The 21,955-nt window shown below is 39.3% G+C and overlaps 1 protein-coding gene across 1 annotated transcript in view; it reads left to right on the top strand.

The window, feature by feature from the left end:
* The window catches only part of LOC140953721 (receptor-type tyrosine-protein phosphatase F-like), a 31,087-nt gene extending 9,435 nt beyond the window's left edge, over positions 1-21,652 (top strand). The window contains exons 4-13 of the mRNA XM_073403123.1: positions 1,660-1,980; positions 3,029-3,337; positions 3,960-4,241; positions 4,624-5,009; positions 5,664-5,758; positions 6,104-6,272; positions 6,550-6,619; positions 9,471-9,742; positions 10,003-10,162; positions 21,415-21,652. Coding sequence (XP_073259224.1) covers positions 1,660-1,980; positions 3,029-3,337; positions 3,960-4,241; positions 4,624-5,009; positions 5,664-5,758; positions 6,104-6,272; positions 6,550-6,619; positions 9,471-9,742; positions 10,003-10,162; positions 21,415-21,596 — 2,246 coding nt within the window. The 3' untranslated portion in view covers positions 21,597-21,652. The remainder of the gene's footprint in view (positions 1-1,659; positions 1,981-3,028; positions 3,338-3,959; positions 4,242-4,623; positions 5,010-5,663; positions 5,759-6,103; positions 6,273-6,549; positions 6,620-9,470; positions 9,743-10,002; positions 10,163-21,414) is intronic.
* The last annotated feature ends 303 nt before the right edge of the window (positions 21,653-21,955 follow it).

Raw genomic sequence — 21,955 nt, 5'->3', positions numbered from 1 at the left:
GTGTTAAACTCACTTATGACCGGTTGCGTCTCTTACTTCGCGGCTTCTTTAACTCCTTACGCACGTTAGGCCAAGCGCCTTTTCAGGATCCACAAGAGTCTTACTTGACCTCACTTAGCCTGTGTTTTGTACGACGAGTTGACATCTCCAATTTCGCCATCCAGTGTTTGCATGAGTAGTCTCCTTTGCAGCCGTTTTTAGGCTCGTAAGAACGGTTGCGAAAGAGACTAACATATGAGTTAATCGATGTCAGTATTGAAAGCTGTTGTTAGTATTTTTCCAACGGGTGAAAAAAGGCCAATCAAAAGAGCCTCCCGCAACGCGAGACACTAGGAGCATTGGACACTTTCAACATTCAAGAAAAACGTTATTGTTTTCTTGATCTAAACGAGCAAGTCAGGAAGTTTGGTCTAAAAACTGTAAAGTCTCGCCAAAATCAGCGGCAAAACAGAAAATTAGTCTTTATCGACCCAGCAGCAGCTAGATCTGAAACTACCCCTGTTGTTGTTGAAAGCCAGCTGGATAGTAAGTACCTTTAAATTATTGAATTCTATACTAAACAACCGCGTGGTATGAAGTTTTTGTGAGAGTTTTATATTGATGATGGCAAAATAAAACTCCCGTAGAAACGTGTTTGCAAGAACTAATTTTTTCCTCAGTGAAAATCTGATTTTTTTGTTGGGGATTAATATTTCCCATTTTCAGGAGGTCATGCGCTCGAAATAGTAGTGAAACAAAACGCAGTGAGATGTCACTGTTTGTAAAACACGTTGCCGATAAACTACAATTCCCTGTTTTTCTCTTTTCTCGTTACGTTAGACATTGTATACACTTTCTACAAGTCCTTTTTCACCTTTAAGTACTTATGGGAGCCGAGGTCGACTTGTAGAAGTCCACACATTGCCACGCCTAGCCCCTGTACGGTGTCTTTCGGTCAAGGCATTTGGATGGGATATCCGAGACAAAACTAGCTCGGACCACGTGACCAGAAACGCATTGGCCGCGCAGATTAATGGGGCCTAGGGACAAGGCAAAGGGTCCTTCGCTATCGTAAATATAACTGGACCCTGGAATTTTGTTATTTTGGTTATAACTGGATGTCGCGCCCCCGTCCGCGAGTTGAGCGTTCGCGTGTCTGCTTTTGCTTTTTCACGAAGATTCTTTTTAAATTAACCGTCTACATTTCTATGGGTAAAACACAACCTCGTCCCGAGGGCGCTTTTCGGTGGCTTTGGAGGGAAAAGCGCCCTGGGAACGAGGTTAGGTAAAATAATATTAGAAGTGGAACACGTGAAAGTATGATCTATCAAATACTAAAATTTTTCAAAAGAATATTAATATTTTACTCTTTGAAACAAAAGAAATTAATTTTTAGCTTTTTTTTAACCGTAACTGAAATAAATAAACCGACAGCCGTAAAAGAGCCAATATGTAAGCCGATAACCGTAAAAGCAACCACCTCATTGAGACCCTCTCAATGATCACGTTTACATGATAGGTGGGGTGACACGTCGCATGTTACCTCTCCTATCTGGGGTCCCCCACCTCCATATAAACAGGCCCTTATTAAGTCTGCCTGAAGAAACATGATTCTAGGATTCACTTCGTTTTGTATAGGATTGTCTTGAAAACAAAAAATGTCTGTAATTTCCTTTTTAGTTCCTGGTGGCCCACCCTTGAATTTAACAGCCAACAATGCCAGCTCTACAAGCATATTTGTATCTTGGAATCCAATTGAGGAAGAGCTACAGCACGGAATTATACTCGGGTATAGTATCGCCTACAAAAAAGAAAATGCTGCTAGGCGAAAACGGCGAAGTCTTTCGTTTACAGATAATGTTGTCCAAGTGGAAAATATCTTGGCTTGGACTCTGGAGGGGCTTGAAAAGTTTACGGACTATTGCATTCAGATTGTGGGTTTTAATAGCAAAGGAGACGGGAATTCAAGCGACATTGTCTGTGTTCGCACAGACGAGGACGGTAAGCACTATATTTCTTTGTTATTGCATCGTCTAGCAATAGTGTATTAGCCTATTAGCATATACATAATATATGTTTTTTTTAGTTTGGTTTTCGAAAACGCAGACTGATTTAAAATACGATTTGTAACATGAATGTGTCCAAAATTCCCTTACAAAATCATATGCGGTTGCATTGCATTCTTGCAATATTTTTCTGTCCGCTGTGTGCAATATAAACCGAGATTAGCCTCCATTACCAGCTGTTGTTTGGGACTTAACTGAAGAGGGAGGCGAGAATAACACTGAAATAGTCAAAGAGTCTGTTGCGAGATTTGTTTCACGTTAATTAAATTGAAAATTAACATTGTAGTGATCTTCAAGGCAGCAATACAAACATGAGAGGGGAGATAAAAAGAATGGGAAAAAACCATCCAAAATAATGTAATGCCATCTGGACTTAAAACAATAGGTTGATGTTAAAATTTGTAATCTTTGAAGACTCTGGTTGCCTCGATTATGGCAAAGTTCGAACAAATTCAATGAGAGCGGTTGGAAAAATTTCGAAAGAAATGTGAGGGTCATAAACACAGTGAATTCGAATAAGTATGCTATCGATATAATTTGCTCATATCTAAAGAAAATGTTGAGGCCTTGAAATGCAGTTTCATCTCATGGTGTTTTGTTACATACAAAATTGATAAAAATAAAAAAAAAAGCAGCCGAACATTAGCCTATTAAATTTTACTTTCTCGCAATCCGCCAGAGCGACAACTCTCTTTTTTCGCACACACTTTCAAATTTGGTGGGTATTTATACTGGGAGGAGGGAGAGGCTCCATAGGTACATGTATTGTAATCGTAACTTGTCACACATGTTAAAAAGTGATGGAAGTTGAGTTGATAAATTTGTGTGAAAAATTTTCTAACCTTTACTCTACAGCATGTGTGATTTACTATATTTTATGGTTACTACTTAGCCTGAACGCCTGAAACGCTTTAACTGTAGCAAATATAAAAGTGACAGGGTAAATTTCTGATTTTTATCGAACCGTTCTCATTATTCTCAAGTTCCAAGTTTACCACCAAATATCACAGAAGGGTTCAACACTAGTTCAACAAGCATCTTTTTAAACTGGACGCAAATACCTCCCGGCTTCATCCATGGATACTTGTTAGGTTACAGAATGACTTTATACCAAATTGCAAGTAGTGGTGTTTATCAAGAAGCTGTTACAATCGATCCTGGGCTTGATGAGCTATCAAAAGACATTACCAGTCTTTCAGTATACACCACTTACTGTATTCGGCTCGCCGGACGAACTCGAATTGGCCCAGGAAACTGGAGCGACTGTTTCAACGTAGCGACTGATGACGAAGGTAAGGAGTTACCGAAACAAAGAGGGTTTGTATAGATTTCGGCCCAAAGGTCAATTTGGGAACCATAAAATTCAAATATTCTGGCCTTAAAGGAAAGCGAAACTCGAATTCAAAAGTGGAAGCATGAAAATTAATAAGTTCGCCGAAATTCAGCACTAAAAAAAGATGGTATAAGAATGACAAGAAGAGTAGTTAGTTGTCGAAAATCTGTTTTTTTCCAGGATATCTAAGTGTTTTTACGTTTCGTTGAAGTACAGCTATTATCCCCAGGAATGTATTTGACATACGATGATCTTGTGTTCGCCTAAAGGAAGCCGTTTAAAATTATTAATAGTATTTGCGGAAACGAATCTCCTAACCTGTGCTGTGTTAACTGTGATGCCTCGGCATTAAATGGTTCAAAGAGAGTATCTTTTTAGAAGGAAATTAAGTCTCTCGAACGATGGTATGAGTACTGCACTGTGATGGACATCGCATTTAATTTAAATAACTTGCATGATAAAAATTGAAAAGTCTCTCAAGTATAGTCAGTCATTTTTATATCCCGTTACCTGCCGGTTTCTTGGGCGTAATAGCATTAGGCCTGTATCGCCAACTGATGCTCTGTATTACCATTCTCTAGTTCTGCCTTTGCCTCCAATTGATGTCAAAGCTGTCAGTTTTACAAGTACCAACACCATGAACGTAACATGGAGTCCACCTCCCCTTTTATACGGTGAGATAACTGGGTATAAGATCATTTTTGAGTATCAATTGGAGGATGGTACCTGGCAAACACGAGAAGTCATGACTTGTTCAACTCAGACGACTCTAACTGGGCTGGACATTAACACTGAGTACAGGATTAAGGTCGCTGCTAGCACAAGGAAGGGCTTCAGTCCCTTTAGCGAATTCGCCTATGGAGGTAATTTTTTTAACACAAATAAAAAAAGCGTTACCTTTGAATTCATTTCTTCTGTCAGTTTTTCTTTGATATTTCCAAACGGGTCATAAGTTCTTCCTGTTGATCTTTTTATCAAACTAATAACAGTGGTAAAATAATGAAAAAAAAGGCACTCCCATAAGTGAAAGGAATGCTCGATATTTGGCACACTCCCTTTCGCTCCTAAGTTAGAGAGGAGGAAGACAAAAGGTGTTTGAAACCGTCACAATATCTATCATCCTTCACGGTGCATTTTAGTTGTGTCTTAAATGCGGTACACTAGGGTTGGATTGTGCTGTACCCATTTTATAAGAAACGTATAAATCCTAATAACTGCTACTTACCATATTTTTGTGTCTTCCAGAAACTTGTAGCTGCCCCGAAAACGTAACTGTCGTCGAAAATCCAAGTTCCCTGGACGACGAGCACATCTCGTTGTCTAAAATAATAGAGGAGCTAGTTGTTGACGTTTGTGGAACTTGTCACGCCTTTGGCCGAACAAATTTAATTAAGGTATCGGATTCAGAAGGAGATGTGAATATAAATTATCCGGTTGTAATAGCTAGCGGGAGCTTTTCAAGAGGCAAGTTCGTAGCTGTGATTGAAGTGCCTGGTCTAGCTGTTGTTCAAAGAAAGTCTATTCCAGGTGGCATGGAGAAAGTGATCGCAGTATCAGTATTCAGTTCGTGGCCAGTATTTGCAATTTCTGGAGTCATGACCATCTTGGCTGGTTTGGTGATTTGGGTTTTGGTAAGAATAACTTTACAACTTCTACTGACTCCTTAAATTAAATACAAAATAAAACAATTTTGTGTATTACGTGAGTATTAAATGAAGCTAACGTGAGTTCTGTATGTTTATCATCAAAATAAATTTGATCAGGAAATGAGAAATGAAAATGAATTAAAAAGAAATCGAATTTAGATGAAGTGCTCATTCAACAAATGGTGTAGCCAAATGGTGTAGCCAAAATATGATAAAGCTTGAGAAATAAAATAACAAGCTTCAACCGATTTCGATGAAGAAGGAGGGAGCTGAAAGAAGCATTCAGAACTGATTAGTGCATCAGATATCTGGTCAAAGAAATCCATTATTAATCAGAAGGTTATTGTTAGTACTGAACCAGTACCACTGTTTCATAAGGACAGAAAGAACAGATATGTCTCGTCATTGATGAAATACACGCCTATCTTTACCACTAAAACGAAAAAAATCTTGGGGTGCCTAACTCTGAACAAGTGGGCTTGCCCAGTATCTCTATCTTGTAAATTGTTTTCTTTTAATTACATATTGTGGCCTGCCAGGGCTAGCCTTTTGGTTAACTGTAGGCCAAGAAATTGCATATCCAAATAACAGCAATAAAATTTGGTGATATTGTCTAACAGTAAAAATTTTTCTATGAAGGATGTAACCACCAATCCAGAGGAATTTCCTCCGATATTTTATAAAGGTGCCGGAGAGGGGTTTTGGTGGGCATTTATCACCATGACAACGCTAGGGTAAGTAACAGGCTTTACTGCATGAGGTGTTGATGTTAGCTACTCGTATAATGTTTTGTTTACACCAGAAAAGCCACAAAAACAACAGAAATAAGATCAAAGTCTACATCCTATCGAAAACTAAGCCATCTAATATCAGAGAAGGTATCCAACCAAACTATTCACCAGGACCTGCCTTCGTTTTTACAATGCCTTTACTAGTATTCTCTTTCAAAAGCCGGTAATCCAGCTTTTACGGCTTTCAATTCCGCAGTACACGTAGGTAGTACTAAATTAAGCAAAATCTTGAAAACCCGCTCTATGAGAAAAACGTGACTAGGGCAACCTTTTTCGATCTTCTTGCAGGTATGGAGACCGAACGCCAAAATCCAATAAGGCCAAGTTCTTCGCCATAATATGGTTTTTAGTTGGCCTTGTCGTGTTTGGTCTCTTTTCCGCTGGTTTGGCATCAGATTTGACTGTGGTTGTTAAGGCTGGGGGAACACAGGGCTCAGGCACAAGCAAAGTCATAAAAGTAAGTCAACACATCTCAGAAAGAGTTCATGAACGCGAATTCTTATTAATAAGCTATTTTAGCGTAGACCTTTCGAAATTGCATGGCTTAATTTTCTTTTACCCTGTAGCCTTTTCTAGGCTCTCAGTTAGTAGGGTCTGCGCTAAAACGCCGGCTCAGTGTCTCCCTAGTACCCACACGTTTGTTGTATTTACGTTTCCTTTTGCTCAGTTAAACTAATTTTATAAGGTCTGGAACAGGCTATTAATTAAAGTTTTTTGTATTAATACATATACAGATTGCCACACTAAATGATTCCGCTGAAAAGCAAGTGGCAGTAAGACAGCTGATGAACAAATTTCAGCTTAGTAAGTGCCTTCCTTTAATTTAAGAAGTCATTATAACTGTTCGAGAATGCATTTTGTCGCACCTTTAATCGTTTTAATGGCGAAACCAGTTTGCTTCTTTTTAAAAAAGTACAAATTGGCGTACCCATAAAGACGATTGCGTTATACACCGTGAAATTTCCAAAACTTTTTACCAGTGCATAGGCCATGTGGTAGAACCTTTGCAAATCAAAGCCCTGTGTACTTCGAGTTGAAACAAGAAACCAAGCCAGTGACGCCAGTACCCTTACACATGCATACAGACATATCTTACTGGCAATTCCCCTGGCAGTGTCAGCCATATACAGTCAAGGACCCGTGAACAAACCTTACAGCAGGGATCTGACTGCCATTTCATGCTGATAAGCCCTAATGAGTGTGAGACAGCTGTCCATGGCTTTCACTCTCCATGTAATATGGTTGTGTGCATGCGTAAGGTACTGACCAGGCCGTGGGTTGGTGTATTTGTGCCCCTTGCTTTAAGTTTGTCTTACCCCTAGCTTATTGAGCGACCCGTTATCTACATTCCGAATTCCGATTCAGTCAGTTTTAAATAGTGCTGACTCAGAAAAGGAGTCCAACTTTTGGTCAAGTTACTTATGCTTCAAACAGGTTGTGGTTTAGTGTCCCCGATTAGTAGGCCTGACGGCAAGCTAGAAGATTAGACACTTAAATAAAGTTGTTAATTGATTGATTGATTGTTGCGTGAAAATTACTGTTAGAAAACAGGTGTGTGTAAGTGGTTGTTAGGGGTAGCGCTCATTGCACTAAGATAATTCTTATTTGCAAGATTCTTCTTTTTCGGTCAAGAAAGTTGCGCAAAATATATTCTACAAATCCATCGCCTTGCATGTATTTTTTGGGGACATTGCCACCACCGTGAGTCCCCCCACTTCTAATCACAGGAAAATTAAAACGAAACGCTAGCTTTACGCGGAAAGCATGAAAAAAAATTATTTATTTTATTATATTTTTTTGTTTTTTGTTTTTTACGAATCATGACAAAGAAAAAAGCCAAACAGTTTATGACGATACTAGAGACCACGAGACCACTACGAGACCACGAGGCAGCGCATTTCGTAACACAGGTTCTTGCAGTGATGCAATTTTTTTACGAAAACAAGGCACATTTTGTTAATAAAACAGCAACCTGGCAATGATTGGTCCGTGAGTTATTTCTGCGATCTTGGACGTCACGTCCGCTGTTCAGAGAAATTATCAATTTAACTGTTGACACGTTTCAGGATTTTCAAGGGATTTATTGTTGGTGTTTAGAGTATACATGTACTTAATAAACATTGGACGGGTAGTATCGTGATTAGGGGTGGACCATAAAAGTTGGTGGAAGAGAAAAAACCATTCTACTTTTGGAAGTACACCGTTATTACAACACATCTGTCAACACTCTGAATCAGCGCTAATAAAAACTGAACTTTTGTGCAAACTGAACTCGAAAACAAAATTAAAATACAGAAAATCGAACCTCGACATAGTACCCTCGACCCACGACACCTCGACCAAAAGTCAGACTTGTTACAATAATAGACCTTTTTACCGATACGGCGGCCATATTAAATTAATTCGATTTACGGAGTATTATAGGATGCCCAGGGGCATGAGCACATTTCGTTTGTATTTTCGAGCGCTTTTCGGGACATTTTTTCTTAAAGTTTTCTTAGAATTAGATTATAATGGGAAAAAAGATCTTTGTCCCGTGTTTGGATGTAATAATGATCGCCTGTTTTCTAGTTTAGTATTAGAAATATGGTCTTTCACTGTATATTTCTCTGGAAAAAGGCGATCATTATTTCAACTTGACACTTGGACTCTTGCCCCCCAGAAGACACGTGGTATGGCGTGATTCTGTGGGTGTTGGGAGTTCTAGGTGAGAGCTTAAATCAGAGTGCGCGGATATTTATCACCAGAGTTTTCTCTGGTTGTTACGCTATACTGACGAGCCCCAAACAGGGCGAAACAGCTGTCTATGGCTACAATCCCGCTCTGTTATGAGTTGTTTCGGCGTCGTGTTGATGTCTTGCAGAGTTAATTTTCTCGTAGTACGATCAGCACTGCAGTATTCTGCTTGCAGAATTTAATATGTCTACTTTTCATTTTTGCTGATCAGGTCTTTATAGATCCTACGTTCTTCGGCATATTCGTTTGCGGTCCTTTGCAGTCCTTTGTGGTTAATGTTTGTACTTTAATTCAATATGGCCGCCGTATCGGTAAAAAGGTCTATTATAATTCTTTTCTTGGCCATGATAGGCCACTTCCGAGTTCCAAAAACCCTCACTTTCAAAATGAGGCTAGGTGCACAACCTTTCTTGTGAAAATGAGTTTTATTTGCACGAGAATGAAAAATTTTCCATATTACAGGCTGAGCACCAACCCTTGTTTTGAAACAGAGGCCCGGGGGAACTCGGAAACGGCCTATTAAATTATACAATAATACAGATAAATTCCAGTGGGCATAAATATGCTATGCAATCACCCATGTTTTTGACATTACACTTAGTTGCATATTTATAAACATACATTAATGCATAGTTTCCAATATATTTTATTAGCATTAAATTTATCAGGTATACTACCCAGGCTCCAGAGGTCCGTTTTCAAAATACCTAGGATAAAATAAACCGTGCTAACGGTTTGATAAAACTTTGCCGCAAAAAAATAACCTCCGGAATCCAGGTTACAGGTATACATGTACATATATCTTTTGAAATAATACAAATATATTTATTTAAAAAGAATAGAAAGTGAATAACAATATTGTCCCGAATAGCGTCCAGTGGGTGCCCACATTTACTGGGAGTTCTCATTTATTGGACAGGTGGAGAATTTGGAACCCTAAAAGAGCTTGTTGATGCATTAAAAGAGGAAACGACAGATGCCATTCTAATAGATATGTATACACCAGTAAGAAGGAAAGACCTTTTCAATGGCTCATGGTTTGAAATCTCCGAAATAGTAGACAAAGGAATCTCGCACGGTATTGCTCTTGGTGGAATATCAGAAACGTTAGCCAAAGACTTTCAGGAAATGATACGCGACAGAAATGTCCAAACAAAATTTCTTACCGATGATGACGAAAATCATCAGCAGGTAATTAGGAATTGTAATATGACTGGTCTTTATTATGATCGGTAAGTATGAAGTAAAACAAACCTATTGGTTGATTTTGCTACATGTATTACTTTTCAATCAGTCAGCAATTTTCTGGGCAAGCTTAGTGCGAAACCAACGCAGCACCATTGATTACGAGTTTTGCCAACTTAACGAAAGATTAGCCTTATTTAGTGTTCAGTGTTGAATAAAACGTTTAGTGACGACAGGATTGTATTATCTTATCCTACTTTTTTTAGGAAGAAGAAGAGGAGGAAACTGGTTTGGTGTTTTTTGAGCCAGGGAGTCCATATTTTGTACTCACGCTTGAAGTCTGTGGAGGTCTGCTTGGAGGCTTCCTCCTATGCGGCTGCATCTTTGAAGCTTATCAGAGGAACAGAGGAGGCACTCAACAAACAGGCAAGTAGTTCAGTGCTGTAGATGTCTGATATGTTGCGAAAGATCGTAGCCATATTTTATATTGTTTCATTTGAAAGATACATGGTCTGACACCTGGTCAATTTGGGTAAGACCAAGAGAGGTTACAATTATGTTCTCTTGGTAAGAGGACTAGATGGATTTGATGGGGGCCATGCAAAAAAATGGAATTATATGGTGAGTAAGGAGGCAGTAACGGCATCTTTCATTATAACTGTGATTATGATTTGGAGAATATGTTAACATTCTACCAAAAATAGCGTTTCTAGGGTTCTAAAACTTCTAACTTCCATGAGGATTAATGTCCCAAGGACTCCTTATTTCATATGTACCTAACAGTGACTCTTACCAACCAGCTCGGTTTCGTCGTAATGTACAGGCAAAATTTTAATCGTGTTTCTTTTTTAGTTAGGGTGTCATTCCAAATATTAACGACTACAGGGACGGCGCAGATAAAAAATTTCTGCATAAAGGAAATACCCATCAAGTGCCTGCAATAATAATTCTTTATTTGCACTCGACAGTATTATAGTACTAAGGCTAATGGAGCCGAGCAAATGCCTGAAACAAATAATTTAAATCAAGTATAACAGGGTTAAGAATCTGGTGTACTGGTTAGAGGCAGACCAGCTGGTTATTTACAAGCATGGCCGAGGATTTGAACGTTGGATTACCGAGAACCAGTCCAGCCAGCGGTTACGGCGTAACTTGAACTCGGGGCCTCCGAATAGACCTTGTTAGCTTGAATGTTTTGTTTTTCCAATTCAGACCACGCGATGTTCATCGAGGAATTTGCCTTTTGTATTTACGTAAATTATTAACGATTTTCCTTTGTCCGCGAATGCGATGGTTTCCCTCAATGTTTTATCACGCTGGGCCCAGCTCGTTAGTGTTTTTAATCTCGGAGAGTGATTTACAGATCCAAATTTCGGAAAATGTATTGCACCTTAAACTGAAGCTACATCAACTATGGAGAACTGCATTGTGACTCAGTCAAGATTGCTCTTTTGAATTAGCCTAACAGTCCTGCGACTGTTCTGTTATTGCCACTTTCTGATCAAGCAAGACAATGGTTTCGGTTCTCCACGCGAACCTCATCAGTTACCAGATTGGCTTTGTTCTTAGTTGCTTTTATAGGAACAACTTTATTTGTTCTGCTTTGTGCCGTGGCAAGAACGGTAAGCCGTTCTATCTAGCTGAGCTTTGACTTTGAACAAATAAATACCCGCGTCGCGGATCGAATATTGGCCATTTCGGAGTTGCGTAGGGGACTGGGGCGAGTTTATATAAAAGGTCTGCTGACGACAGCATCAAATGTCGGTGCGCGCACTCAGGTATGACAGGCCAAGTGGGCAGTTTTCAAACTCTTGGGGTTTGTCCTTGCAAGCGTTTCCTTACCTCTCTTCCCCGCCCATCCCCGCTCTTTTACTCGCGCCATTTTTCACGCGGACATGGACTCTCGTTACTCGTTCTTTGCTCCGAAACCGCACGGAAACGTTTGCTACGCAGGCTAATCAATCTGTCGAAACGTGCTTTGTGTTACAAAACATGAAACTGTTGGTAGTTCTCCTCGGTTTTAGCCTGCCGCGAAAACAGCTGTTTCTACTCGCTCTTCACCCCCGAGGACGTTTCACCACAGGTAACCCAGGCTCACTATTTGAGTCACGTACGGGTTTCATATAACATGAGTAAATATAGAGAACATATGGGGCGAAGTTTAGGTCTGGAAATTTGCTAGAAAATGGAAATAAAGATCGATGAAACTTAAGGACGAACCATTAGAAAAGTGATGGAGGGGGGGGGGGGGGGGAAACCAAAATAAAATTCATGCAAGGGAAAATGCCAAGAAAAAAAATTCATGCAAAGAAGAAGGTAAAGAAAAAAAATTCATGCAGAAGGAAGGTCCAATTGTGAATTTTTCCGAAAGTCTGAGTTTCTTTCAGAAAGTCTGAGTTTCAGAAATCAACAATATTACCAGGCACAATATGAATAAACAAAAATCACTTTCTTCTTGTTGAAAGGAGACAATTAGAACCTTGTTTTTGTTTTAAATTGCAGCTAGTGTACCTACAACATACACTGTATACTGTATATACATACATACATACATACATACATACATATCCTTTATTTAAACACGATATGGTTTAAAGCTCAAAGCTTGTGGGGTCGTGTTAAAATGATTACAAATGGATAAAACTGTATGAAAAAATAAGAATAACATTACTTACAAAATACAACTACAATTAAAACTCTAAAAATATACAGTAAGATTCTAACCAAAAAATAAATAAAGAAAAAAAATTAAAAAAACACAAGGTTAAAATGAATTTACATTAGTTACCTCTAAGTAAATTGACTACAGCGTTTAAAACATAAAAATGGTTAAAAGCATTTAAAATCCTGGTAGTGCCTGGGCAGCGACTGGACTGACTGTGCGCTAAAATCAAGTTCCTTAAAATAAGAGTCCTTCTTCACTTTGCGATAAGAAACAGTAAACTGGTCTGTAAAATGACTTGAGACAGCGTTCCAAAGAATAGCGCCTCTACAGCTAATAGAGTTTTTAAGAAACTGCGAGTTAAAACGCGGGACGATTATGTTTTTACTCCTTCTGAAGTTGTATGCAGTGCAGGGTTTATTTGTCAAGTATGAAAGAGCCGTAGGTGCTTCAACTATAAACACGCTATGGAGTAGTTCAATTAATCGAAGTTTATAATAGAGGGTTAAAGTATTCCAGTTCGAATGTCGGTAAACTGTCGGTAGGCATATCTCGGGGCAAGTTGTATATAATTCTGGCTGCCATACGGTGAAGTACTTCCAGAGAATGTAGAAGCTCTGTATTAGGGCAGCCGCCCCAAACGACTAGTCCATATAGAACTGATGGTAATATTATCTTGAAGTACAAGTCCAATAGGGCGTTTCTGGTCAAGAACGAACTCCTTTTCAGGAGGTTCAGTTTGTTTACGAAATTCTTTTTTACATCTGTAAGGTGATGTGACCAGGAAAGCCTCTCATCGATAGTGACGCCCAAAAGACGAGAGTGTTTCACCCACTCGATCCGATCCTCTCCAATAGTCACAGAATTTAGCGGCCCGATGTGCGGTTTTCTCATAAACAGCATAGCTTCGCACTTTGCCGAGTCAGGGGTTAAAGAGTTCTCTAGGCACCAACTGTTCAATTCCGATAAAGCTTTATTTAAAGAAGTGACAGTGTTATCAACGGTGTCCCCGATGCAATAAACGGTTGTGTCATCTGCGTACATAAAGACAGAGCCAGACGTAACAGCACTTGGTAGGTCCTTGGTGTACAAGGCAAACAACGTTGGGCCAAGTACTGATCCTTGGGGAATCCCGCAAGTGACATTTAGCACAGTTGAGTGCTGGCCGTTTAGTATGTCAGCCATGATAGAAGAGAACCTTGAACTCCAAATTGAAAATTCAACTTATGCAGTAGGATAGCATGAGTCAAAAGCTTTTCTGAAGTCAACAAACGCCACAGCAACAACTTTATCGGCATCAATAGCTGTTCTCCAGATTTCTGACAGGTGTACAAGCAATAATTCAGTAGAATGCCCCTCACGGTAAGCCCATTGTTTTTCTGTAACCAGGTTATTTTGGAAAACATGTCGAACGACAGATTCTGATACTCAAGATTCCATTATCTAGCTTGGAACAGTAAGAAGCGATATTGGTCAGTAGTATAGGAGGGATGTTTTACTCCTCTTTTTTGGGCAGGAATTTCATTAAGATGGGCAGGAATAAATTAACGCCAATGACGTCATAGGCTATTGTCTTGATCTCATGAATAAAATGCGCAGGAATCTCATTAACTTGCGGTGGAATCTCATTAAGTATATCCAGTTTAACGGGTTTATCAATGATGTCATGTTCTATTTTTATCTTGTGGCGGTCATGGTTGGTATAACCGGTTTGACAGGTTTTAGTTATTTTCGGAAGATGATGTCATATGTATTCCGGGGTACTATGATGTCATAGTTGTTTTGAATACTTCAATAGGAACAATAGGCTTGCCTAGACTTGCCCGGGCTCTTTTAACCCTGATTGTAGAATCTATTCTATCTTCCAAATAAAAGCGCGCTCTCCGTTCAGCATTTTATTATTGTCACAAACTCCAGTAAATAATATTTTTGAGCGGATAGCTTCCAAACATACTAGTCAACGGTCCGAAAACAGTACTCGACTTAAAACTATTCACTGTGACCAAAGATAAATATTTTTATTCTACAAAACCATTGATTCTGTTTTGTCAATATAATTCAACCTTCAAACGTTTCTAGACTGTGGTATCGAGCGTTAACCATTAACAGGTTGGCCTTTTTCCTTTTAGACCTGTATCATACGAAACAAAACGAACGCAAGCGAACTGTATTTTATTATTCATCGCAAACTAATTTAATATACACTGAGCCAACATGAACGCTTGTCGCATAAATTATCCGCGGGAATCAACTCAATTATATATAAACAATGGTGGGATTAATACGCGCGTGCTACAACCAGACTACACCTTTGTTTCGGTTAAAAAATACATTTATTGATAACAAAACCATCAAGTGTTACAACAATAGATGAATAGACAGAGTTCCGGCTTAGTCTTCGGGAACAGTTTGTTTGACAAACAATCGATTGAGTAAGAATTTCCGCTTATCGATGGCAAGTACTGTCGATTCCAGCCAGTCATATCCTTCTGTGTCTTTGAGATCTTGGCGGGTTTCCATCACGTTTCGGAATGTCGGATCTTTCTTCATTGCATGCATCCACTGTAAAAACTCTAAGAAAACTTTTCTCAATTCCTTTCTATATACTGGAAGCAAAGCATTTTCAGCTTTAATGCGGGCCACTTCAGGCGAGTCTCCGTTTTGTTCATACTCGTTGATCAGAGCTTCGAGCTGGGCTTCGTGGCGATTACAAACTTCATTTTGAATGCGTGACCAAGGATCTACATGCTCCTCCTCCTCCTCTCCGGAAGAGCTCATTTCTTCGCTAGATTGAGAACTTTGAGATGATTGTTCGCTTTCTTGTGAGCTTTCAATATCGTCGTCATCATCTTCAAAATTTCCATATCCTTTTTGAATGAAATGATTATAATTGCTGAACATTGTGATCCGAACTGCACGAGGTTTAAGAACTGACTGAATCAGAAACAGCGGCTTACTTCTTTTATAGCTATCGATGGAGGCACGGCTGCAAAGCACAACGGAACTCTATGAACTTTCATTGTACCCCTCCTGTACCCTTCCTGTACCCCTACTGTACCCTTCCTGTACCCCTCCTGTACCCCTACAATACCCTTCCTGTACCCCTACTGTACCCTTCCTGTACCCTTCCTGTACCCCTCCTGTACCCCTACTGTACCCTTCCTGTACCCCTACTGTACCCCTCCTGTACCCCTCCTGTACCCTTCCTGTACCCCTACTGTACCCTTCCTGTACCCCTACTGTACCCTTCCTGTACCCTTCCTGTACCCCTCCTGTACCCCTGAATTCTCTTAAGTACTCTTCACCATTGTAAAATAACTATATATTTAATGATTCTGTTAAGGTGGCTCCGTAATTAATACAAGAGCATTTTGCTGTGACAAATTTTCCGTCATAACTTTTTCGATTTTAACGCGATGGCTGCGAAACTTTGCAAAGAACAACAGATATCATTCGGTAATAATACGAAATATTCCGATTTCATTGATGGTAAACATTTCTTGAGAAATTAGCGCTTAAAAGGACCCTACTGTTCAAAGAAAATGGCGTCTAGTAAAAAATTTTGCTGATATTTTTTACTGAAATTTCTGGTATCGGCTTTAATTGATATAATAAATATGGCAGAGGAATTTCAGAAAAATCGTTGGAGCAGAAGTCCGTAACTAAAAGTCGCTCAAAATTCAGCTGTGAAATTGTTTTGGAATTTGAAAAATAAATTACTATCAGGAAGAAGGAGACACCAGTTTGAATTTTCGGGACAAGTAAATTCAATGTTTGCTAATTCTGAAAACAGAAGCCGATTGCCTATCGTGCTATTCTTTAAAAGGTACTTTTCAGTTTTAGAAGCACCATAAATTGCTCCAAGCCTTGCTCTGACGTCGAATGACTTGTTCTTCGACGTTTTTAAAATATCCCTTGGCAGTTTTGGTTCAAACTCCTGCTACATACATTTTGATGTATTGCAATGCATCTTCAACGGCATATCCTGCTGTACGTTGTTTCAATTCAGGAAAAAGGTATTGGAGTTGTAAGCTACCTTGTATCGAAGCTCAGATAGAACTGTCCAGCACCTTTGTTTATGACCAGAAAATGAGCACGAGCGGCAGCTCTGCGAGGAATTCGCACCTCAGCCAGGGGGACGAATGACGATCATGCCCATATCTGTGAACCGATCTGTATAAACATGTATTGCAGAGCAAAACATAATAATCAAGAAAAAAATACCCATTCATTGAAGGAAGGAGTGACAAAAATTTCAGAGTTGTAAATTTATTCACAGGCAGTATTTTTGCGATAATAGTTTATTCTGCACTGTGATGTTATTCGGTTCACAGGCATGGTCATCATTGTCGTTCTTCCCCCCTGGGTGAGGTGCGAATTCCTCGAAGAAATGCCGCTCGTGCTCATTTTGTAGTCATAAACAAAGGTGCTGGACAGTTCTATCTGAGCTCTGATACGAGGTAGCGTCCAATCTCAATACTTTTTTCCTGAGTTGGAAGCAACGAACAGCAGTAAAAGTCGTTGAAAATGCATTGCAGTACATCAAAATGTATGCAGCAGGAGTTTGAGCCAAAACTGCCAAGGGATATTTTAAAAATGTCGAAGAACAAGTCATTCGACGTCAGAGCAAGGTGTGGAGCCATTTATAGTGCTTCTAAACCTAAAAAGTACCTTTTAAAGAATAGCACGATAGGCAATCGGCTTTTATTTTAAGAATTAGCAAATGTTGAATTTACTTGTCTCGAAAATTCAAACTGGTGGCTCCTTCTCCCTGATGGTAATTTATTTTTCAAATTCCAAAACAATTTCACAGCTGAATTTTGAGCGACTTTTAGTTACGGACTTCTGCTCCAACGATTTTTCTGAAATTCCTCTGGCATATTTATTATATCAATTAAAGCCGATACCAGAAATTTCAGTAAAAAATATCAGCAAATTTTTTACTAGACGCCATTTTCTTTGAACAGTAGGGTCCTTTTAAGCGCTAATTTCTCAAGAAATATTTACCATCAATGAAATCGGAATATTTCGTATTATTGCCGAATGATATCTGTTGTTCTTTGCAAAGTTTCGCAGCCATCGCGTTAAAAACCAAAAAGTTATGACGGAAAATTTGTCACAGCAAAATGCTCTTGTATTAATTACCGAGCCACCTTAACTGTGAGTCATTTTTCATAAGTAGTCATGCCTCGAACGTTTCCTCGAATTTGTCCGCTATGTGGCAACATTTGGTGTGTCCAACTTGAGTTCTCATCTTGAAATTGTCCATGACTTAACCGGGCTAAGACGAACACGACTCTTAAAAGAGGCTAAGGTTTCTTGGGAATCAAAAAGAGGATATATTTCTACGAGCGTCGACTTACCTCGTTGTTCATCTAGTTCCACGAGAAAAATATGTGAGCCAAGAAAAAGAAGAAGACCAGTAAACGAAACGCCGAAAACTTCTTCTACTGCGAATAAGGTAAAGTTTTCCCATGATGTTTCCTTGGCAACCGAGCCTTATCCAGATTTTATGTTTCGCCATAAGTTCTCACTCCTTGTGGTTGGACCAAGTCAATCAGGGAAAACAGTTTTCGTAGAACAGATTCTAACGAGAGATCGTATTGTCTACGAAACACAAGCCCCGTCGCATTTTATGGTATTACAGTCAGTGGCAAGATAGATACGAAGCTTTGAAATCAGCGATCGGAAAGGACATTAAATTTTTTCGTGGCCTTCCCACATTTCAAGAAGATCTGCGAGAAATTGACCCAAAATACAACAACGTTATCATCTTTGTTGATCTAATGGCAGAAGCGATCGAAAGCCCCATCGTTTCTCGGTTGTTTACCCAAGGTCGCCATAGAAATGCCAGCGTCATACTGCTCCTTCAGAATATGTTCCCCAAGGGAAAATTTAACACCGATATCAGTCGGAATGCACAGTACATGGCTCTTTTCCGAAGTCCTAGCGATCGGAAACAAATCGGAATTGTTGCTGAGCGTATGTTTGATAAGAATCGCCAACCATTCATGACAGCTTATTATCATGAAACAGAGAGGCCTTACGGTTACATCTTTGTAGATAATAAACCGGACACGGCGGCAAATGAGCAGGTGTTGAGCGACATCTTTGGCTCTTGTCGTCGATATCCGACAATTAACAGCTCCGCAAAATCGGTCGAAACCGTCGAAACGACCAGTTACAAGGAGAACATTGCCTGCGAAGCTAGATCAGCAGTAAAATCGCCTCCTGTATTCAAATCTTCCCCGCCAATTGTAAAAAGGTCACGGCTATTTCCTTTTGATGCAGTCTGGTCTGAAGCAGCCTATCCCGTTGTACAAAATTATATGCAAGGAGCGCCCCGATGCCAAACCCTACCAGAAGACTTTGGGATCACGGAAATGTACCGCATTGCCAGACATCTTTATGATCCTTATCTTCCATCGTACTCGTATGGAAATTACTGGCCTGTGAAAATAAGACACTATTGCAATGGAAAATCGAAATGGATTTATTTACACAAGGACGATCCCAGCGTAAGATCTTTCCTAGAAAAGAACCAAACGAATGCTCGATAGACCAATAACAAATTAATTAAACGGTTGTCGATGCACTGTGCAGTGGAATATTTTATTTTTCAATAGACCTAACAATTGTGTATGAAACGGTACCTTATCTTTTTGTTAGAGGACTTAAGTATGATTGTTAATTTGCGAGAACACAAAAGAGGCATGAGTCAGATACAAATTACTACTGGTTAACAGAGCGTGTAACAAGACATCAAGATGAAGTAATTTTATAGAGAGAGCACTGTTTGCAATAGATTGAAATAAAGAGTTTGAGCTCCATTTTTTTTTTTGCGTCTGAGTTTTGTTTATAACCGGATTTTTAGTTAGGCAAGCGAACTTGTTTCCTTAGCAAAGCGATTGCAAGAGTAACATGCTGAACGGAGAGCGCGCTTTTATTTGGAAGATAGAATAGATTCTACAATCAGGGTTAAAAGAGCCTGGGCAAGTCTAGGCAAGCCTATTGTTCCTATTGAAGTATTCAAAACAACTATGACATCATAGTACCCCGGAATACATATGACATCATCTTCCGAAAATAACTAAAACCTGTCAAACCGGTTATACCAACCATGACCGCCACAAGATAAAAATAGAACATGACATCATTGATAAACCCGTTAAACTGGATATACTTAATGAGATTCCACCGCAAGTTAATGAGATTCCTGCGCATTTTATTCATGAGATCAAGAAAATAGCCTATGACGTCATTGGCGTTAATTTATTCCTGCCCATCTTAATGAAATTCCTGCCCAAAAAAGAGGAGTAAAACATCCCTCCTATACTACTTTGGTCTATAGTTATTTGTGTCAACTTCATCATCTTTTTTATACACCGGGATCAGACGAGCTTTCTTCCAATCAGTAAAGGTTTCTCCGAGGTGAGCACAGAATGAGAATAGACCAGTCAAGGGAGAGACAATGGTAGGCTCAGCTAGTTTTAATAATTTAGGTGCAATGTCATCAGGACCCGCAGGTTTATTTGGCTTGATGGCTTTTTAATTTACGTCGGACCGAATCTTCGCAGACGGGGATATCAGTCACAGAGGGCACTGAACAACCGATGCGATAGCTCCGGCGTGGAAAATTCTATTGGCTCGTCCAAGTCTTGTGCCGATATTGGCAAAGAAATCATTTATTAGGTTAGCCTTTTCTACGTCGTTGACGGCAAGGCTTCCATGTATTATAATAAAAATAATAAAATAAAATTTGTAATAAATGGTATTAGAATTTGGTAGCTTTGTAAATATTCTATAAAATTATTTGTGCCCACAACAAAATTAGAGGATGGGTCTTACCATCTTGAATAAGAATTCTATAATACAATGAAAAAGTGCATTCACACGTAGTAGTAAGTGTTAAAACTTTAACTGTCAACGACATAAACAGCAACACTGCCACCGGTACTTTTAACAAAAATTAAGAACCACAAAGTATGGTTTTCATTGGTGAATGGAGTATGGCATCATTATGATGGGCTGTGGGAGAGGAATTCCAGAGGGCAGGGACTGAAAAACTGCACAGGGAAGCCGTCCACTCCAAGTGGTTTCCTCCTATCTCACTGTGTGTACATTTTCGAAAAGACTTTGCATTAAAGTGGCCTGTATCTTTGGATCTGTTGTGAGTGTAGAATAATTTATAAAGCACAAAAGCATAGATAATGAATCAAGATTTCACTGTTCAAAAAAAGCAATATTTGTCTGAAAAAAAATTCGTGCAGAGGGGTTCACCTGAAAAAAAAAATCCTGCACAAGCAGTGAGCGAAAAAAAAAATTCGTGCAAGCTGAAAATTTCCCACCCCCCCCCCCCCCCATCACTTTTCTAATGGTCCGTCCCTTACCATGCATGTGGTGAGTTGTTGTTGTCCTTAATTTGCACACGAAGTATGTATAGTTTGTAGGAAAGATGAAGGAGATTATTTGTTCTCCATATTTACGCAAGTTATGTGAAACCAATACGTAACACCAATAGTGAACCTGTGGTTTCGCGAGGAATAACGTCTGCGACTCAGCGACAGACACGCAAAATCTGTCCGAAATCCGGTCAGAAGGGCTGATTGGTCGACGGAATTGTTACGAATGACATATACAAGACAAAAGGTCACAAAAGACAAATGTAAACGCGATGAATCTCTAACAAAACAGTCAAAATTGGTGGAATATATTCTAGAGGAAGCATTTGAGTTTTGCTGGAGCTCATTCGCAGATGAACACAACACGTTAGTAAAATCGACCAGGAGAAACGTAAAATTTAACAAATTTGCATGTGGACCCCCATGACTACCGGATATATTGTGTAAACATTGATTCATGTCATCAGTATGGAATTTCTGTAACTGAGTCGCAGACGTTCCCCGCGAAACCTCCCAGCGGTGAAGAGCGAGGAGAAACGATTGTTTTCGCAGGCTACTTAGATTTTATCTCCCTCTTTGTACTTTTCAGCCAACTTTTCTTCTTCTTTTCATAGGAAGACAATGTCCAGATGAAGAAGAAATGAGGGAACTCGTGGAAGAGTTTTACCAAGATTTTTCTCGCCTACATAAGCGTCTGAGAAAGAAAGCTAGAGTTATTATAAAGCTTAAAAAGAAGTACGCAGAAGGCAAACTCAAATACTTACCAAACGATAAAGAAAATGCAAGAATGTGGTGAATTGCAACGGGGTTGAACACAATGCGCGCGCAAAATGCACTTAAGATTATCTCGTGAGACGAAGGAACGAAGCACCAGGCCATGAAGAAAATGTATACTATCGTAAAAAGGGAGTCAGATTTGAGCTATTTTTTGTTCGTTTGTGCGTTTGTTTGTTATATGTTCGCGTAACCACTTTAGAAGATTAACAGTACAACAAGATTCTCGCTTTTTCCTACCTTGTTTTTTATCCTGGATAATAAAGAAAATAATCATTAAAAAGATTTTTTTGTTGCAAATGTACCGAATTATAAGAAATGTTGTTTCAACTTTCCTTCGACTTTGCAAAAGAACTGATACTACCAACCTGGAAGAACTTG

Source organism: Porites lutea, chromosome 12 (assembly GCF_958299795.1).
Source record: "Porites lutea chromosome 12, jaPorLute2.1, whole genome shotgun sequence".
NCBI lineage: Eukaryota > Metazoa > Cnidaria > Anthozoa > Scleractinia > Poritidae > Porites > Porites lutea.
Note: the sequence above shows the minus strand (reverse complement) of the source record. Positions and strands in the feature narration are given on the sequence as shown.